At 38.3% G+C, this 19,572-nt stretch overlaps 1 protein-coding gene across 7 annotated transcripts; it reads left to right on the top strand.

Annotated features, from left to right (window-relative positions):
- Positions 1-776: 776 nt before the first annotated feature.
- On the top strand, positions 777-18,081 carry hnrpkl (heterogeneous nuclear ribonucleoprotein K, like). Of its 7 annotated transcripts, none has more exons than XM_057355654.1 (16): positions 777-867; positions 1,885-1,993; positions 2,469-2,566; positions 2,661-2,717; positions 3,534-3,577; positions 5,164-5,236; positions 5,406-5,519; positions 5,632-5,760; positions 7,111-7,421; positions 7,628-7,681; positions 7,869-7,908; positions 11,868-11,883; positions 12,078-12,110; positions 12,224-12,291; positions 13,144-13,313; positions 17,240-18,081. In XM_057355654.1, the coding sequence occupies exons 2-16, from the start codon at positions 1,933-1,935 to the stop codon at positions 17,268-17,270; spliced, it is 1,299 nt and encodes a 432-aa protein (XP_057211637.1). In that variant the 5' UTR covers positions 777-867; positions 1,885-1,932; the 3' UTR covers positions 17,271-18,081. The 7 variants fall into 7 exon arrangements, with proteins under 7 accessions (XP_057211637.1, XP_057211615.1, XP_057211626.1 ...); XM_057355632.1 differs by having other exon boundaries at positions 12,078-12,119; XM_057355643.1 differs by having other exon boundaries at positions 7,866-7,908.
- Positions 18,082-19,572: the final 1,491 nt, after the last annotated feature.

Here is a 19,572-nt window from a genome sequence, read left to right as displayed (position 1 = left end):
AGAACAGCTTGAAGCTATGATGGATTCGAAAATTGTGTGCCTTTTAATCTTACACTTATCAGCAGTGTTTGCATTTCTCCTCTGTGCTCATCCCGCGAGGAAAGTTAGACCCGATGTTTAATACAATACTTTGTAAACATGTTTTTTTATTTTGAGGAATTTAATGTCAGAATGAGGACATAGAGGGCTAGTAGTCCTGTTAATACAGCGCAGGGGTGAAATAGTCTAGTGTTATACTTATGTTACACCAGGAGAGGGCGACAAAGGCAAAACATTTCCCAACACATTTTATTTGTGAACTGCAAGTCCTATATAGTGTTAACGATCTATTTATGCCTTTAGACGATTATATTAATCTAAAGAAATGAGTTAAATCACCAGACAAGAAATGACTAAGATTAGGTATATATTTTATCAAACAATGTCGTTTCTATAAGTTGTTGTATTTGTATTATATTCAGCTGCATGCCAAAGCATCCACATAGAGCCTGCAATCGCATATATATGTACCAATATAATCTGTCATTCACAATATGAAATAAGTAAATATTTTTTTTATTTTACGTCTGATCCCAACACAGACTAAACAGAATAAAGCCGTGACAGCGCTTCTCAGTTGCTATGACGATTGCCCAAAATGTCAACGCCAGCCAATGGGCGGGGCAACATAGGGTACTGACGACCACATTAGCCAATCACAGTCTTAGTTTTTATCGACAGTCTTTCAAACCAATAGTATTGCGAGTTTGGTTTGCGTTAAAGCCAATCACAAATCTAAAACAATGCACGTAAACCTACAACGAAATCAAGGTAGAAGGTGCAGAAAATTTCGGCCGAAAACTGGTGTGACGGGAGGGCATCCTGCAGGTTTGTTATATAATATAAACAAGAATTTTATAGGTACGTCTCAGCTTTATATCATACAGCTGATAACGGGCGAAATAAATAAGTAAGGTGTCGAGTGGTATCATTCGATGCGTCGCTGTGCTGTAAATTAGCCAGCTAGTTTCCTAAGATAATCCATTTTCAAAATGGAGTGAGTTTCCTGCTGATGAGGGGAGCAACAGACACTAGTCAACCGACATTAGTTAATGTTCGCTTCATTCAAAACTAAAACGAGTCTTCCATAAGAAGCTGTTTATTAATAAATTTAGTGCATGGGCTAAATAAACCTCGTGTCGTCATTTTGTTCACATTATGGTGAACGGCGGCTAGAAAACAAGCCATTTTGTAGCAAATTAAGTCTTTTACTCTTGTAACAGAGTTAGACTCGTTGTTGTCAGCTAAATTTGAAATTATTTTTGTTTTTAAGGTCAATAAATGTTGTGTTTATTGATGGTGGTGTGTATTATACTGTCAATGTATGGCTAACAGGCTAAATGCTAACGTTACATGCGCACCATTTTGAAGAAGCGGGCCTCGGCACAGCCCCTTTTAGTCATTAAAATATAAAACCTGACAGCAGGAATGTTTTGTGTAATGTTAATGTTTTTTTTTTTTCTACAAAGTTGCAGTCTGTTTTCGCTGGCCTTATATTTGAATATTTTCAATACATTGCATAGTTTGTATGACATAATTATCCGTAAACGTTTGGTTTCACGTTTTTGTCTAAAAAACAATCCTCGAGCTTAGTACCGTGGAAATAGCATGTTTTAGATACGTAGTACATGGGATTCGTTTAAGTGTTAAATAACTGCCAATCATCGATCAAATAATCATTATATCACTGAAACGTTACCCGCGGTACTTTTGTCACATTACTTTTACAAGGGTAGCATGCTAATAATATACTTCAGTGGCTTATGGGACCACAATTAAATGCCACAACGAACCCAGTGTATTTTTATGCATTTCAAAGTCCATTGATCTCTCTGTTTTTCTCAGTTAGCCGTCGAGGACAGCCTTTTCCAGTTTCACTGCTGGCTGAAGACAATGGAGACAGAAATTAAGCAGGAGGAAGACGAGACCACATTTAGCAACACTGACACTAACGGTAACGTAGTTTCTTAAATTAACTGATTTTAAGTATTATATCAATATATGTGAATATATAGTGTGGAATTATAAAGACAGAAATTTGCAACGTGAAAATGGTCTGAATGTATGTGGCGGGCTTGTTTTTCTTTCAAAAATTTGACTAATTCTTAGAACTGTAAGACAAAATGTAGACGCCTAGGAGTTGAGAGATGTTATGTGACAAATATGTAAAGAACTGACAGTATTTAAAAGCTTACAGACCTATTTATTATACACAAGTAATACAAATAACCGTGTAAAATGCTTTTTTCTAACAAACATTGTCTACATGTATTCTGATTTAATAATAAACATTTTCCTCTAGGACCTCAAATTCCATGGGAATTTGAACCATTTGCTTTGTTTTGAATACTGTCACGGTACGTACGTGGAACAAAAAATGTGATGGACGGTAACGTCTTAATTGCTGAACCACATTTGTGTTCCCTCAGGCAAACGCCCCGCTGAGGACATGGATGAGGAACAGGCCTTTAAACGCTCTCGCAACACTGATGAAATGGTGGAGCTCAGGGTGCTTCTTCAAAGCAAAGTGAGTCAGTCACGGTCGCCACTTCGACATGGATAAGACCTCTTGCGTTCTTAAAATGAAGACATGATGTGAAAACACTCCTTTATGTTTTTAGAATGCGGGGGCTGTGATTGGAAAAGGAGGAAAGAACATTAAAGCCTTGCGCACAGATGTGAGTATCAAGATGTTAATGCATGCGTGTCATGAACTTACAAACACTATGCTTTAATGTTAACGTTTAATGAAGACTTCTGACATCAGTTCCTTTGACCAACAGTTATTTTCACAAACATTTCAGCTTTTGTCAGCCAAAAGCACAAATGAATTGATTTGAAATCCCTTAAATGAAAGCCCATGACACCAATCCGTCAATTAAAATCAGATCAAAACATTTGAACTTGAGGGCAGATCTTTTATTTAGTATCTATAGGTTGGCTCATTTGCACAGACAAGCTCTTTGAATAGAGCTTTATTGTGGATCTTGAACATTTTTATATTAATAGGAAAGTACTTCTTGACCCCATGTTCTTTAAGGCATTCTCACCCACCTTGAAAACCCAATTGTTGATGTCTTGACTCTTGAGCTGACCCATAGTGGTGTTTAGACCGCTGTTGTCCAGTGGTTACACAGATCTGTCCCATCCTGTTTCTTGTGCACTCTATGCCAAGTCTCTTCAAAGAAATTTGTGGACAGTAGAGTAATGAGTAAAGCCATGTATTCAATTAAAATGTATTCCTTCTCCCCCTCTTCCCTCTCCTTTACTTTTTTGTTTTTTGGCCACCTTCCTCCGTTGCCCATGTACTGGATCGACTTGCCCCTCCTGCGTTGCCCACCTTGATGTTGGCCCAACCTCCGCCCCTGAACGCCCGCCCACCTGACACCCCGGTTGGCCCCGCCCATAAATGTGCCCCTCCTTAAATGGGCACCTTACTTGACATCATGTGATTGATTGCCCTTGCCCAATGCCAACCTCCACGACCAATGCAGTACAATGCCAGTGTATCAGTCCCAGACAGCAGTGGCCCAGAGCGGTATGTCCCACCAGTTATTGCCTCACTGCCTGATTAGAAAGAGAACACATGTCTTAATATAACCTGCCTTCTGTTTCATGTTAACATTTTCACACATATAGTCCCCCTCCCCCTTTTTAAGAAACGTCTAATGTTCCATTTAATTTTTTTAATGATTTTTTTATGTATATGTCTTCTTTTCCAACTCTAGGGGTGTAACGGTTCATATTTTTATTGAGTTATTGCTCTCGGGTGTGGTTAGGTAAAAATTTTGATCAGTCGGTTATAAACTAATTGAATATTTAATTTTCGCATTAAGATTTTAGCATTTTTGTGTGAGATTAGCTGTATGCTCATGCACCGCAATATACACACGTTCTTTGTCACACAAAGTTAAACTGTGAAGCTGTGAAATCAGCTATGAACAGTGTTGACAAATTTTATTTTTTTCAAATTTGTATACTTTGTTTTTAAATAAAAAGATAATAATCAATAAAATGTCAATAAATACATTTTAAGACGCATGCCTTGAGTTTGAGAGCCTGCATGTTTGCGATTTGTTTGGAGAACCAAAGAATTACCATAATTACTCTTGGACACAATTCATCCACAAGTGTTTCTATTTTAAGAGGCGTCGTTAGATTATCCCCGACACAAACGCCATTTTTTATTTTTACAGGAACTGTTTTACCCCTACCCTACACCCCTCCCATTAAGTCTTTGAATATAATTTGCAAACTTTCTTTGTCGCACAGAATTATATAATCAATCACTTCTCCTGGTTCAGGGGGAGAGAGAGCCCTCAATCTCAATAGTTCATGTTGAATGAAATGTTTGGATGATTCTTATTCATTGTTGTTGCTACTGATGGTGAAATTTTGTGAAAGATCCCATCTCTTTTTTCGCTCTGTTCTTGTTGGCCCACCTCGCCCCCTTCCTCAGCCCCCACCCCTTCACTGTCCCCAGCATCACTATCCATGATTCTGTGCTCGCGCAGCCCTCTCTGTCACTCATCTCTCTCGTCTTTGATTTTGTCCTCTAGTGCTGCATTTCTTTCCCCCTTTTGTGTTTTTCCTCTATGCCCACATACGTTCCGACTCTTTAACTGCCAAAGTCGCTCATTCTCCCCCTCGTCTTGTTCCTCTGCTGCTTTTGTCTGTTTTTGGTTTGATTTCTCTCTTTGGCTCCTTGTTGAGAGAATGTGGTGAGCTGATGGCACCGTAGACTGATTTGCAAGGGATTTTACTTTCTCTTTCGTACCTCAATCGTTCTGGTGGTGGGAGAGAGTGGTAAGCAGGCCTGTCTCTTTCTTTCTCTCTTGGCTCGTGCAGCCATAGAGTGCTTGCTCAGTCTCAGCCCTTGCACTGTTGCCCATCTCTTCAAGGCCTTTTTTAATTGAATGTGTGAGAAACAAGTGCATGTCAGTTTCCCGTATATCAGTGCCGTGTTGGAAGATATTAAACGTTTTCAGCGGTCCCCTTTGTTTTGGTTGATAATCTTTTTCCCCTTCTTTATTGCTTTGTGGCATACCGCAGGGCTCAGAATCTAAAGTTCTGTATTCGTTTGTTTTGCTTTTGTCTTTCATTTTGCTTGATGTGCTGCTTCAGCATCCTGAGCGTGAGTGCAGATATAGAGACTATTGGTGAGATTCTGCTCAAGATCATCCCTACCCTGGAGGAGGTGAGCATACAAACTCAATGTACTAAAACTATATGTTTTTCAAGCAGAATGTGCCGAAAAAGAAAACGTGGAATGATAAAATGTATAAAATACTTATTACCTTTATTCAAAGTGAATTTAATTGAATGACACTGACATTGTCCTTCAATGTTTTGAACCTGTTTGACAGTATCAGCACTATAGCGGCACTGACTTTGACTGCGAGCTGCGTCTGCTGATTCATCAGAGTTTGGCCGGAGGCATTATTGGAGTCAAAGGTGCCAAGATTAAGGAACTGAGGGAGGTGAGCACAGTGTTAAAAATAGCACATTCCATAAAGCAAAAATGAAGTTAGTTAGCTTTACGTCTTTAATCAGCTTTCCTGACATTTAGAAAATTGGTCGTCTCATTTTTAGAACACTCAGACTACCATCAAGCTGTTCCAGGAGTGCTGCCCCCATTCTACTGACCGCGTGGTGTTAGTGGGGGGTAAACCTCAGCGTGTGGTCGAATGCATCAAGGTTATTCTGGAGCTGATTTCTGAGGTGAGAAGAACATCTGAGAACATCACTGGGTGCTTAACTCAAACTCTGCTTTTTTGTAGTCAATTTCATACATTTTCTTATTAGGCATTTGGAAAGTGAGTGGGGCAGTATCAATTTATATATATTATGCAATAACAAATGTCAACTGGTCGAAAATTATTATTTATTTATACTTTTTGTTGACATGATAGTTTTTGTATCATGTTTAACTTGTGGATTTTCAAAGCAATAGCCATTACTACATGCTAAATGCATGTAATACTTAAAGGGCTACTCGACCCAAAAATTAAAATTCTGTCATGAATTACTCTCCAACCCTCAAGTTGTTTCAAACCTGTATAAATTTCTTTGTTCTTTTCAACACAAAGAAAAATATTTAATGGCGATGTGAAACGGTGTTTCATGCATTCTGACTTCATTTCAAGCATGAGAAGATGACATGTTTAACATTGTAAACTTGTCAAAAAATGAGTTGGATGTATTACATAGTATTTCTGTGCTCGATACTCACCCCAAAGTTTGTATATATGAAAACCATTACGTAACAACTTTTCTTAGTCCCTTATTTGGCAATTCTCCCGGAAAAGCACGCCCACAGCAAGGCGAAAGAAATGGCATGCCCTGACAACGAGCGATAGGAAGACCTGCTTACCTGGCTTGATTGGCTGTGCTGCCTCAAGATTGGCTGCGCTGTGGGCCTGCAGCTTACTGTTACACTTGCGATAGTGAGAGAAGTTTAGGTGTGTTTGTTTGTTCACGGCCTTTCAGTGATGGATGTTATATAAATGGTGGATATAATGCTGGATTTGGAGATTGTTTGAAACTGATAGATGTCACGGTAAGTGAAACTGAGTCATATGTCTGTGTTTTGTTGGCAATGGGTGCACACATGCTTTGGTTCTGCCCTCCCACCCGCACGTGTCGTATGTTTTTGGAAATAATCATACAACTTTATATGTCTTTTATAAATGTGATCAAACTAAAGACTCCACGGATATTTGAAGGGTACGATACTATTCTGTAAGTACTCAAGATTAATTTAAGTTATGCATAAGCTGTATGAGTTATGGCCACTTTAATAACAAAGAAATTTATGTAGGTTTGGAACTTGAGGATGAGTAATTCATGACAGAATTTTCATTTTTGGGTGCAGTAGCCTTTTAAAACATTTTAAGTTGGATTTTGAGCAAAATATACTAGATTGTGAATTATAAATATACTAGATTTGTTGTTGTTTAAAATTACTTGATCTGTAACATAAAATTTTAGGTTTAGCCATTAATACATTTTAGTATTGTTGGATTTGGTTCTGGAAATAAAGATTCGATTTGTTGTGTATTTTATCTGTAGGCTCCCATTAAGGGTCGAGCCCAGCCCTATGACCCAAACTTTTATGATGAGACCTATGACTATGGCGGCTTTACTATGATGTATGAGGAGAGGGGTCGACGGCCTATGGGGGGGTTCCCAATGCGGGGCAGGGGAGGGTTCGATCGCATGCCACCCGGCCGGGGTGGTCGTCCCATGCCTCCCTCCAGACGAGATTATGATGACGTGAGCCCGCGCCGTGGACCACCTCCACCCCCACCAGGAAGAGGAGGACGTGGGGGTAGCAGGGCCCGAAATCTGCCTCTACCCCCACCGCCACCCCCTAGAGGAGGGTAAGTACATTTTTATAATTCCAAATGGAATTTTTTCCCAAAAAAGCTTCATGGTTTAAAAAAGTTAACAAATGTTACAGTTACCTGCCTTGATTACTTTGTGTGCAGCTGTTGTTCTATTTGTGATTATCATTAAAATATTTCTGAATATTGTATGTCTGAATATTGTAAGACTTCTGATATTAAAGCACCCCTTTTGTTTGCAGAGGTGATCGATTTTCCCACCAGAGCTATCACAGCAATATGGACGACAGACCAAAGTAAGTCAATTGAGAAATGTAGATATAAATGCCCTAAGGTCTATGCATAGCAAGGGCTGGATAGGATTGGATGGGATTGTTTTTTGTTGTCAGATAATTTTTCACGTGGAGGGGGGTTTTAATGTATTTTAGGAGTTTTAGAACTGGGACTGTCTAAAATGTACCATCCTTCTCTTATTGTAAGCAGTGACCGAAGGGGGCGACCAGGAGACCGCTATGAGAGCATGGTGAGTACATATGAACATTAGCACACACATGTCAATTTGTATTTTTACCAGACATCATGCGATTTCTCAGATGGTGGTCTCTGGTTGCAACGAATAATGATTTTTATTATTAATAGGTACTTTTATAATAATCGTAGCGGAACAGCTTGTTCTTTCTCTCTGAAGTGACAGTGTAATAGATGCATATGTGAAGCTCTTATGCCTGGCACACTGGTTTGGCCCTCTGTTGCTTAGCAACAGATTTTTGAATCACTTGTTGCCTTGGTTACCAAGGAGCAGTTAAATATGTAGTTGAAAGCTGTCACACTTGCCAATGAACTTTGGACACCATTGCTCAGAGTGAGCTTTCTGGTGCCTGTAACGAGAAGCAGCACATATATTTTTGAAGTGTATTGTTTTTTTGAAATCTGATTGGATGACACGCATCCAATGCCGTTTACAACCTTGCCCATATTAACATGCCATGTCTGTGTATCACAAAATAAGTTGGGGAAAAATATAATGTTCTAATCAAATAAAAAAAAATATTATTCAAATTCATTTAATGGTGCAATAGTCACTAACTTGCACAGTAGCTTGGTGAACAGGGCCCGTATTGATCAAGCTTCTAAGACTTACTCACAAGAACACTGATAAGACTTGACTTCACACTAGGGCTGTCACGATTATTTAGTCTCATCACGATGGTTTCAGATCATCGCAATTATTGCACATCTCTATAGAAGACACTAGGGGGAGCTGTAGCGCATCTGCATATTGCATATTTTATTGTATATATTGTAACTAAAGCATGGTAATACTTGTAAAATGTACCACCACAACACAATCACTTTAAAAAAAACTAAAGCATATACCATAAAAATAACCTGCAGTACAATTTAATATTATTTCAGTGTGAAAACCAGTCTACCAAAATCTCATTAACATAGAAGTAAACTTTTATTGTAGTCTTACAAATGAGAAAAAACAGACTAGAAGCTTTTCTATGACTGATAGCATTTTAATGGTGGCTTCAATTCACTCCTGATCAATTTACTTAATTTACAAGTATTTGGCGGTTGTATTATTGACAGGTAAAAGCCTAAACCTCAAGTATGATGACCCAATTTTTTCCTATGTATTTCCAAGAAAAATAACAGTCTTTATATTCAGAACAATATGGTTGTTTCAAAGCTGAATAAAAAATGTATGAGAATTAAAAGTCAAAGCTTTAAAACAGACAATTAATCATCATAATCGCAATGATTTATTAGACAATTAATCGTCAGCCAAATTTCATAATCGCGACAGCCCTACTTCACACTGCATCCTTACCAAATGCGATGAGATTCCTGCGATAAGCAATTTGTTTCTAAAATAGAAATGGCCGTTGCTCGTCGCGCAGCCCTGTCGTGGGTGGTAAGGACAAACCTCTGATTAACATGGAAAAGATACCTTTTATCGCGTGTCGCAGCGTCTATTAGGACACGGTGTAAGAGTTTGGTTAGGACATGGGCATTCTTTGCTCAGAGCTGCACTTAGAAGTTAGCTATCAAGCATCTCACTTGTAATTTAAGTGAAGTGTAGGACTAAATCTTAAAGCGGCCCTAACACACGCGGTTTCTGCCAATCTCATATTAATCTTGAGTACCTATAGTGTAGTATCGCATACTTCGTATCTTTGAAGAGTATTTAGTTTGATCACATTTATAAAAGATTAATACAGCTGTACGATTATTTCCGAAAGCATACGGCACGTGCGGGGGGGAGGGGTAGGTTGAACTAAAGCACGTGCGCACCATTGACAAAAAAACCCAACATCAGTTTCACTCACCGCATGCGGTTCATGTCCGGCATCTTTTAGCGCTGGGACAGCTCCATATATCAGTTTTAAACGATCTCCAAATCCAGCGTTATATCCACCGTTTATATAACATTCATCACCCAAATGCAGTGAACAAACAAACACCTGAACTTCGCGAACGTATGCTCTCTCTAAGTGAATGTGACGTCTGCACATGCTCCTTCTCCTGCTCTCGTTGCTGCCGCGTGGTTTTCTGGGAGAATTGTCCAATAAGGGACTAAGAAAAATTGTTACGAAACAGTTTTATATGTAAAAAAAAAAAACTTTCCAAAACCTGTACGATCGCTGGGGGAGTGTATCGAGCACAGAAATACTACGTAATACGCAGTAATACGCAGTTGGCCATGAGAAGATGGCACGTTTAACATTGTAAGGAACTCAGAATGCATGACACACCGTTGCACCACCACTTTAAGTGTCAGGCTTAGAGATGATTTATGACACTTTGCTGTGCCGCAAACGGGATTTTGGATGACGACATTGGCATGGACCAAACACTGAATAGATTTCCTTATTTAAGAATATTCTCCAATACATTCACTTTGAATGGTGAAATTCCTAAAATTACACACACGTGACCACAAAGACTTTTCAAGAGAATACATTGATATAGACATTGCAAATGAAAAATAAACACATTTCCACCATTTCTTAATTACCTATTTTAAACCGGTGCTGAAATTTGTTTTATTTGCTTTAGTCGAGTAGTTTCACTTTATTGTGATTTTCGGTATAAATCTTTTCTTTCGTGTGAAATCACACATACTATTGAGAACAATGCAGCATAACGAGAACGCGCAAAAATAATGCAAATTCATTGCAATGGAGCATAACAAGATGATCCATAGCAATACAGCATAACGAGAACGCACAAAAGTACTGATGATCCGTACGGATTGTGTGCCTTTTATCCTGCGGGCAAAGAAGTTTGTTAAACATGTAAATTTGATTATGAAAAATGATGTGTAGATGTTGTTTCATTAATAAATTCCTTTTGCAAATTAAAAAAGTACCACCCACAATTATGCCTATACAGGGGAATACCGAATTTATGCGTGTATTATGTGGAATGATACGGTTCCATTGGTCAACTCCTCTGTCCACCATGTCTCTGTCTCCTAAACACCATAACAAACCCCAAGTGGCAACTCCTAAGCACTTGAGACCTCTCGAGCTGTCTTAAAGGAGTCATATGACACTGCTAAAAGAAATATTATTGTTTGTTTGCAATGCAATGCGATGTGTATACACGATTTAAGGTTAAAAAACTCTGTACATACCATGCTTGTTTGTATATACTCTTTACCCCGCCTCTCTGAAACGTGCAGATTTTTAACAAAGCTCATCACTCTGAAAAGCGAGGTGTGCTATGATTGGTCAGTTAACCAGTGCGTAGTAATTGGTCGAAAACTGGAAGCGTGTGACGGAAATGTAACGCCTCTTAACATATTTGGAACATCAAGTTCCAACGCAATTGTACTGACAGTACTGACTTGCGTATACATTTGGGCGGTCTTAGTCAACTCATACCACGAACTGACGTAGATTTGTGGGGGTGTGGTTACACGAGGCGTTTCAGGCAGGTCTGGGTGAGCATTCGCTTTTATGTAGAATGCATCTTTTGTTCCGACACTTTCATTTTTGCAATTTAATGTGTCTAATACATGCATGGGCAACTTATAACACACCAAAGACACAGAAAAACACGTGTTCGCGCCATATGACCCCTTTAAATAATTGGGAGAGTAAGAGTGATTCTTAGCTTAAGAAATTTGATAACTTGCTTTTATACTTAAGTTTGGAAGTAGGAGTAATGAATTCTCAGCACTTAAGAGTAAAATGGCACTTTGAGAAGCTTGATAAATACAGGCCATGGTGTTTTGTGCATAACTGTTATTTATATATATATATTGTGTATTTTAGCACTCTTGTAATGCTGTTTTGACCAAATAATGTTTGTACATGAAGCTAGATATTTTTGTATTAGAAATGGGAGGACATTTTACTTTAAAAGCTTTTAGCAGTAGCACCGTTTGTAGAATGTTTTGTGTATACAGTTTATGGTCTCTGAATTGACAAGTTGTCTTTCTCTCTTTTCCCCCATCATTGTACACAGAGTGGAGGTGGATATGGTGAGTGTTCTATAGTAATACACACACACGTTCAAGTTGAACTCTGGCTAAAGTCTAAAAGACTAAAGTCTAACTGACCACCATGCTTCTCTCAATGGCTTAGTGTTTCCTGCTTTTCTCCGTCTATGTCCTGTTCTGTCATAGCTCTAATGTCTTGATCACTTTTCCATTTTCTTTTCTTGTTTTATCTAAAGACAATAATTCTTCCTGGGAGCCCTTCCAATCTGGTATGTCAGGTCTGTGATTCTAGAATGTGAATTAGGTCTAATTGTTAGATAGTATCAAGAAGAGACGTACATGTGTACCTTGGGAATTCACAGCAAAATGTTTGCTTCATCAGGTGGTCGAGGCTCTTACAGCGACATCGGTGGTCCTGTCATCACAACACAAGTGACCATCCCCAAAGATGTAAGTGCTCAGAATATCTGATTGAAGAGAAGGACAGATATATATTTTAGTGGCATTAGGAATGAAGAGTGCCAGACTATGTTTACATGTATACACAATAATGTAATTATTTTCAGTAATCAGAGTAAGGACTTAATAGGCAAACCTCTTTACTCCCGTTTCCATGCAGTTTTCATTATTGTGAATATTTACATACCCCAGGGCATGGCACATGTGATTAATTTAGATAAAGTAGGTGTGTTACTTCTACTGTTTTAATATTTAAGTCAAACGCAAATCACCTTTCTATGATTGTATTTTATGGTTATTCGGCATGAACACATAGAACATAGCAACATTATGTCAGTGCTTCTGCAACTGGCTAGGTCGTCACACACTTGCTGCCAGTGAGTTATGTTGACAGCTCGAGGATATTTCAGAGTGTCGTTGTTATAAATCTGCATCAGTGCAGGTACGTGACACGTCATTCGTGAACTGCACAAGCACTTTGGTGAAAGCAGAATACGTGGCATTCACCACTATTTTACGACAATTATGCTTGCTATGATTTTGAGCTTAATTGAGTTATAACTGTTTTGATTACATGAGGCAAAATGTTATAGCCCAGATCTCTTGAAAATTTTGTTAGCATGAAGAAAATTTTCTTTGGTTGCACAAATTAACAAATAATTTGTTGAATTGTAAAGAACTGCATCAAACAAAATATTGAATATCCAAGAACTTGGGCATTTGATTCAAGGCAACCTAGCCATCCGCATGTAATGCTTAATTTCCGTTTATGGTGTGTAAATAATTTTTTTTGTCAATGACAATAACCCTCAACCCTGTTCATTAAACCATGCTCATTTTTAGTTGGCCGGCTCCATCATTGGGAAAGGCGGGCAGAGGATTAAGCAGATCCGTCATGAGTCGGGAGCATCTATCAAAATCGATGAGCCTCTAGAGGGCTCAGAGGACAGAATCATTACCATCACAGGCACACAGGACCAGATTCAGAACGCCCAGTATCTACTACAGAACAGGCAAGTGTATCGCCTATTCTAGCTAGGGATGCAACAATACAGTTAGGGTGTGTTCATATAAGCCATGTTTGGTTCGATTAAAACGAACTCTGGTGCGATTGCTCTGTTACTGCGGTTTATTTGTGTAAGTGTGAACGCTGCCACCCAAACCCTGGTGCGCACTGAACAAGCGGACCGAGACCGCTGAAAAGATGGGTCTCGGTCCACTTTCAAACAAACTCTGGCGCGGTTCGATTGAAATATGAACACAACAGAGACCAAAGGCATCGAGCCGAACCAAAAACAGGAAGTGATGACAATATACGACCCAAAAATCAAGTGGTTTGGTAATATAAAAGGAGTGTTTACTAGATATGTGCTTGCGCATGTAAGGAATTCCTGGTGCTGTTTTGACTGCTTTAAACACTCCATGATGTCTTTGCAAGTTACCGGCTTGCTAAAAAATACCCTTATATGCGCAGACATACACTGAGCATGTATAACCCATGCAGCACTGTGCACACAGCATTGTTTTAGATGTCCGGTAAGTTCTGTTTTAAACTATAAATCATAAAAGCTGTCCAATCACGTTGTTACACGTAAGCTGTTAAGTTCGATATCTTTAGGTTTGCTGTTAAAATGCCAGTCTGAACGCTAAGCGAACCAGGACTAAATTTTTTTTTTCTTTTTTGGTCTGAACCAAACTACAAATATGAATGCACCCTTTATCCACAGGTCAATACGTACCTCGGTTTTTGGTTTGGTTCGGTTCTGATGGCTAAGTTGGCACATGCTTTTTTTCATTATTCTATGCTTCTAAGTGACAGGAGCAGTAAGAAGTTAAGATGAAAAAACTACTTTATTGCAATTTTCTTGCAGGCAGTCTCGCTTCAGCGCTCGTGAAATCTGTCAGCAGCATCGCAAGCCATCCCTAACTTTAGCGCATTGTTATTAGATATTTACTTGTGGGGAGGCGTTTATCTATCTCAGCTTGCAGACAAACACGGACAGAGCCAGTTCAGAGAGTAATAAAATGCACGGAAATTATTTACGCGAAACCGAAAGAACCGCAATTCACATACACGTATTGTACAGTGTAGGAGGTCTTACAGAACGGTTCAATATAATATTGAGAATTGTTGCATCCCTAATTCTAGCCATTTACCACAATCCTAAAACATCAGCATCCTGACACTGACAACTCATTGTGTCAGATCTGGTTAGGACACAGAGTAATTTTTCGGTCCCTTAAAAAAAATTTTTGCAGCCAGTCATATCTGATGTTTAGTATATAGCTTTATGGAGCAGGATTTGGCTGGAACTGTTGTGCTTACTATTCCATCACATTCAATGTACACCGCAAGCTCACAGCTGAGTTCTGCATAATATCTTTTGCTAGCACTATTTTGGTTTTTATTATGCTAAACTGTTTTTCATGAATATTTCTAGAATCTCAAATATTTCTCTTAATATATTTTTTTTCTGTTATCTTTTATCTTTATTATGCCTGGTTAGAACACTAGAAGTTAAACCCAAAATTCCTTTTACCTGGATCAAAACAGGGCCTGTATGTATAACATTTCTCAGAAATTCTCTTAAGAATAGTCTTAGGCTTTGACTTGAGTGTCAAAAAATTCTTAGTACGAAGAAGGACTTTTTTAAGAGTAGGAGACTTTGATTAAGAAGCTAAAAGCAACTTTCAGTAAAGTTTAAGACTGATTCTTAAGTTCTGACTTAAGTGTGTTGTAAATTAAGGACTACAGTGATTTAAACATAAAATGGCCGCCCTTGATCTCTGAATCAGCCAATAGGGAGCCTTGCAAGGGTGAAGTCACATCAGCATTACAGCTTTTATTCCTTACGGAATTAAGACATTACAATTTTTTTTGGGTTTATTTTATTATTTTATATACAGCTGCAATCCATAACTTATTTGGGTAAAATAAACCAAAATTTAGTTATCGTTTAGGCAAATACATGTTAAAGTGTTAAAAACTGTCTGCCTACCTTCCCCTGATTTAAAACGGTAAGCTTATAATAGTGATTGATAATTTGAGCTGCACAATTTTGTGGGAAATTTAACATTGGTTGACTTCAACCCATATGAAGATAAATATGTAAAGTAACCTTCAATTTTATTTTTCAAGCAGAGATGGCAACAGAGATACAAAAGTTAAAAATTGTAGTTTCAAATAGTTTCAAATACACATTATGTGCAAAAATTTTACAAAAATGTATCCTTTTTTGGTTTGGTTTAACATGCTTTTTTAAATTGAGTTTTAACAGTTATAATGAAGCAGCTGCTGAGTCACATCCTTCAAAGCTGCAAATCCTTAAAAAATAGATTTAATATTTGTTTTAATTATTTTCCCTGTCATTGTCATTCCAACACATTGTTTCTTAAAGTCCATGGTATGTGCCTCTGTACTGCCATGTTAGGAGACCTCTTCAGCGCTCTTAAATAATTTAGGAGCGGAGACCTAGTCTTACCACTTATGAACCTTTATGAATCACTCTTATTCTTAACTGTAAGAATACAAGTAAAATTACATCATTCTTATAATTTTGACACACTTAAGAGTAAAATTTTACTCTTGAGTGGCTTTATACAAATGGGCCCTGGTGCTTTAATGTATGGTTAATCTAATTTCCCTTTTTTCTTAAAATGTGACTGAAGCACTTCAGTAGTTCTCCACACTTGCTTCTTGCTTCATATACATTTGACTGCAGTCTCGTGCACTTCTTTTTGCCTGACCTAACATCTTCCAACTTCAGGGGGAAGCTTGATTTCCTTTCTTTTTGTGAAATGTGTAGGAACGGGGTCGTTATATTAGTTCCGAGTGGGACCCAACATGTAATTTACTGAGGGGCAAATTAGAGGAGAACGGAGTGCAAGCTGGCTTGCTTCTGTGTGGAAGACTTGTGATTTTGTTGTTGTTAGTTAGATGAAGTGACAACAAATCACAGTCTGCCCTACAGCACAGGCCCAGCATCATCTGCCCCAACCCTCAAACACATTTCACCCACCCTGACTGGAGAGGCCTGCCTGTTTAACCTACTTTGACTAACATCTTGAACTTTCATCTTACTGCATGTTACTGCTGGTTTATACTATTTCTCATAACTGTCAGCTTGTATTTGAAGCTCCTCTCAACTAAAGCAACAGACTCTGCCGCAAATGGAGCATAAGCCAGCCTTCTCAACAATTGTAACGTGCTTGCTCGGGTTCCTTTATGTAACATGCTATTTGGATTTGCCCATGCAAATGCAACCGCTCACTCCTATTGCATGGATGTTAATACATTCTTTAAACTGCAATGGCTTGTTACATTTTAAAGTCAACATGAAATCAAAATCAACCCTACACGCTTCATGAAAGCATAGTGGTTAAACAAACCAAAAATAAAAAATCTGGCATCCTTTACTTGCAATCGTGGTAAAAGTTTTATAACTTTCTCGGGCACAACTTTCTAAAAAAAAAAACTAAAACAAATGATGACACGTAGCCCATAGTTAATGATGCAGCAATGTAATTCCAGTTAATGTAAATGAGAATGAACAAAAAACATGATTTATAGATTTGAAAAAGTATTATTAACATGCACTACAAACCAAAATGTGTCCTGTCCTGCATAATTGGGATGCTGCTTCATGTTGACTTGAAAACCTGTTGCATGCCTGTATTAGTAAATCTAAAATGTGCTTATGAAGTCATAAAAACAATCTTGAAATACTTTCTCATAATAAAATGTAAATAATCAAATTGCAAATAAAATCAACATTTTGTAAACAAGATGATGTCATTTTGTACTGTATTTGAATACTTTGTTTTGGGTATTTATGGTAACGGCATAACCAGATTGTAAACACACCTGTCACGTCACAGCACAATGACGTCAGGTTTAAAAGTTTGTCTCTGGTCTCAATTGTTTCATTTCCTCTTACAGTGTGAAGCAGTACTCCGGTCGGTTCTTCTAGAGTGGAGATTGAAGCCAAACTGCCATACCCATTTACTTCAGAGCCTACATTCCTCTGCTTCTTGGGTAGATGTGCTCCCTGACATTTCTCCTAACACTTTTTTTAAAAAGAAAAATTTGAGGGAAAGTTTTCTCAAAAGCAAGTGGATCCTCTTAGTGTTTTCTTTCAGCACACTTTTCCAAGATTGATTGTATTGTTTTTGTAAGTCGAGGGAGCCCATCTGTAATGTCCGCTGTTGGCCTTACCAGAGCCCTATGCTTAGTCTGTGCAACATGCAGAATGTAATAGTGTTTACTTTTTTTTTTAGAATGAATTTATCATCCCGTTTTTTTTTTTTGCTCTTACTGATAAGGCTGTTTTGTTTAATGTAAATATTCAGTTCATCTCTAAAAGTTTCAATATCAGAACAATTTTATTTAAAGAAGAAACCTATTTTGAGGGGAAATGAGGGTGTTGAGGGTGAGAAAATGATTGATTGCAAAGTTTTTTTTTAATTGCTAGTTTTCTCAACCCGATTTTCAAATTGACATAGCTTCAGGAGTTGGATTGTCCGAGTGTACTCCATCCAAAGTGGGATCCGTTTAATCTTGCTGGCGCTTGTTTTGTATGTCTGTTTGTAAGCATTTTTACCATTTTAGATGGATCTTTCTAGACACCTTTCACTCCACAGTTGGAGGGAAAATAAAAGCTTCTCTGTAAAAAATTGTGGCAGGTCTCTTCCATGTTCTCGTAACGTTTTCTCTGTCCCTCTGGTGTCTTTGTAGAATGTGCTGCAAATCTAAAAATAAAGTCTGTGCCACCTTTTAGTAAACTATTGTCTGTGACTTCTTGGGTGTGTTGTGTTTTTATTTTAGTGGTAATGCATTTGGAATGAATTTCCATTCTATGAGGCAGTGATACAATTAAGTGGGAGTTGCTTTGCTGAGAAGTGGAGTATGGGTGCGTCTCAATATGCCTCCTCGCTCCCCCGTCCTCCATCCTATGACCCGGAAATGGCAGTGGCAGAGCTGGTGCATTCATGCCCCTCGAAGGTGAAATAGACACATCTTGGAGCACTGGCTTTAGGTGGTCCAGACTGCTAGTTCATAGTAGTAATGCAGTATTGCCAGGGCAACAAATTAAATTTATGATTGAAGCAGATGCATTAAAATAATGTAACTCCCACATATCCTGTTGTTTTTCTTTTATTTAAACTGTGCATGTAATGAAATAATGTTCACTTGTGCTACTAAGCCGTTAAATGCAAATCATTGGGTTCTTTTTTGTGTAGAAAGTTATTTCGACCAAACCAACTGCTGCTGCTCCTCCTCAGCGCGTCACAACATGAAGATGCTGCTACCTCCAGTGAGCAGTAGCGTCTGGAAGTCTGAGTCATTTAAGCGAATCATTTCAATTTCCAATTCTAAAAGATTCACTCATTTGACTCCTTGCTCAATAGCGTCAAAATAAACAATAAATAGTTAGCTATTGTTAACTATTAAAGTACATAGTACTGACTCGAATGTATTTTAGTGTTTCAACATGAAACCCCTCTAAAACGTGTTATTCCCAAACCAGATTTACATTCGAGCAATTCATGAGTGCTTTACGAATCGGTTCGACCGAATCATTTAAAACGACTAGTTCAAAACATCAATTCTCTCGCGAATCGGATATCACTGTGACATATAGAAGAACCGAGAGTCCAAAACAAGTCTATTCAATCTGGAATTTACATCAACAGGGACGAAGTCTTCCATGGACAAACTTAACACAATCGCTTCGCGGGTTCTGAACGGCTGTCCAAAGAATGATGTTGCTTTAGCGTTTACTCCGTATGGAAACGGCATTCCAGGGAATTGTCGGCCATATTCAGTGATACCACGCCCGGAGTGAAGACTTTAACACGGGGACAAAACCGTTCATGCAAATATTCCACTCACAAGTTCCTGGTGAGGAGACTTTCTTCCAGGAGGATATACTTCCACATCGAGGAATAAGGATAGTATAAGGATATTAAACTCCAAATTTCAAAAACGGTTTTCTGTTAAGTTGTTAAACCTAAAGGATCTGTTGCTTTTCTGAGTAACATCAAAACACAGATAAACTAACGTTACATTAGTATTTCAGCCGCTGTCACATTTGGCTTGACGTAAAACAATTCAAGAGAATGCCACACAGCTATAGAAACATTTGTTCAATGATGACAAGCGCTTTATGAATGAATTATGGATTAACAAGCAGCAAGCAAACTTCACTGGTCTTTTTCTTTTTTACTGGTTTTACCTCAATGGAATTACCGAGAATTTCCTAATTGTTGAGA

This window comes from Triplophysa rosa, linkage group LG2 (assembly GCF_024868665.1).
Source record: "Triplophysa rosa linkage group LG2, Trosa_1v2, whole genome shotgun sequence".
In the NCBI taxonomy this organism is placed as follows: Eukaryota; Metazoa; Chordata; class Actinopteri; order Cypriniformes; family Nemacheilidae; genus Triplophysa; species Triplophysa rosa.
This window is presented reverse-complemented; position numbering and strand designations above follow the sequence as displayed.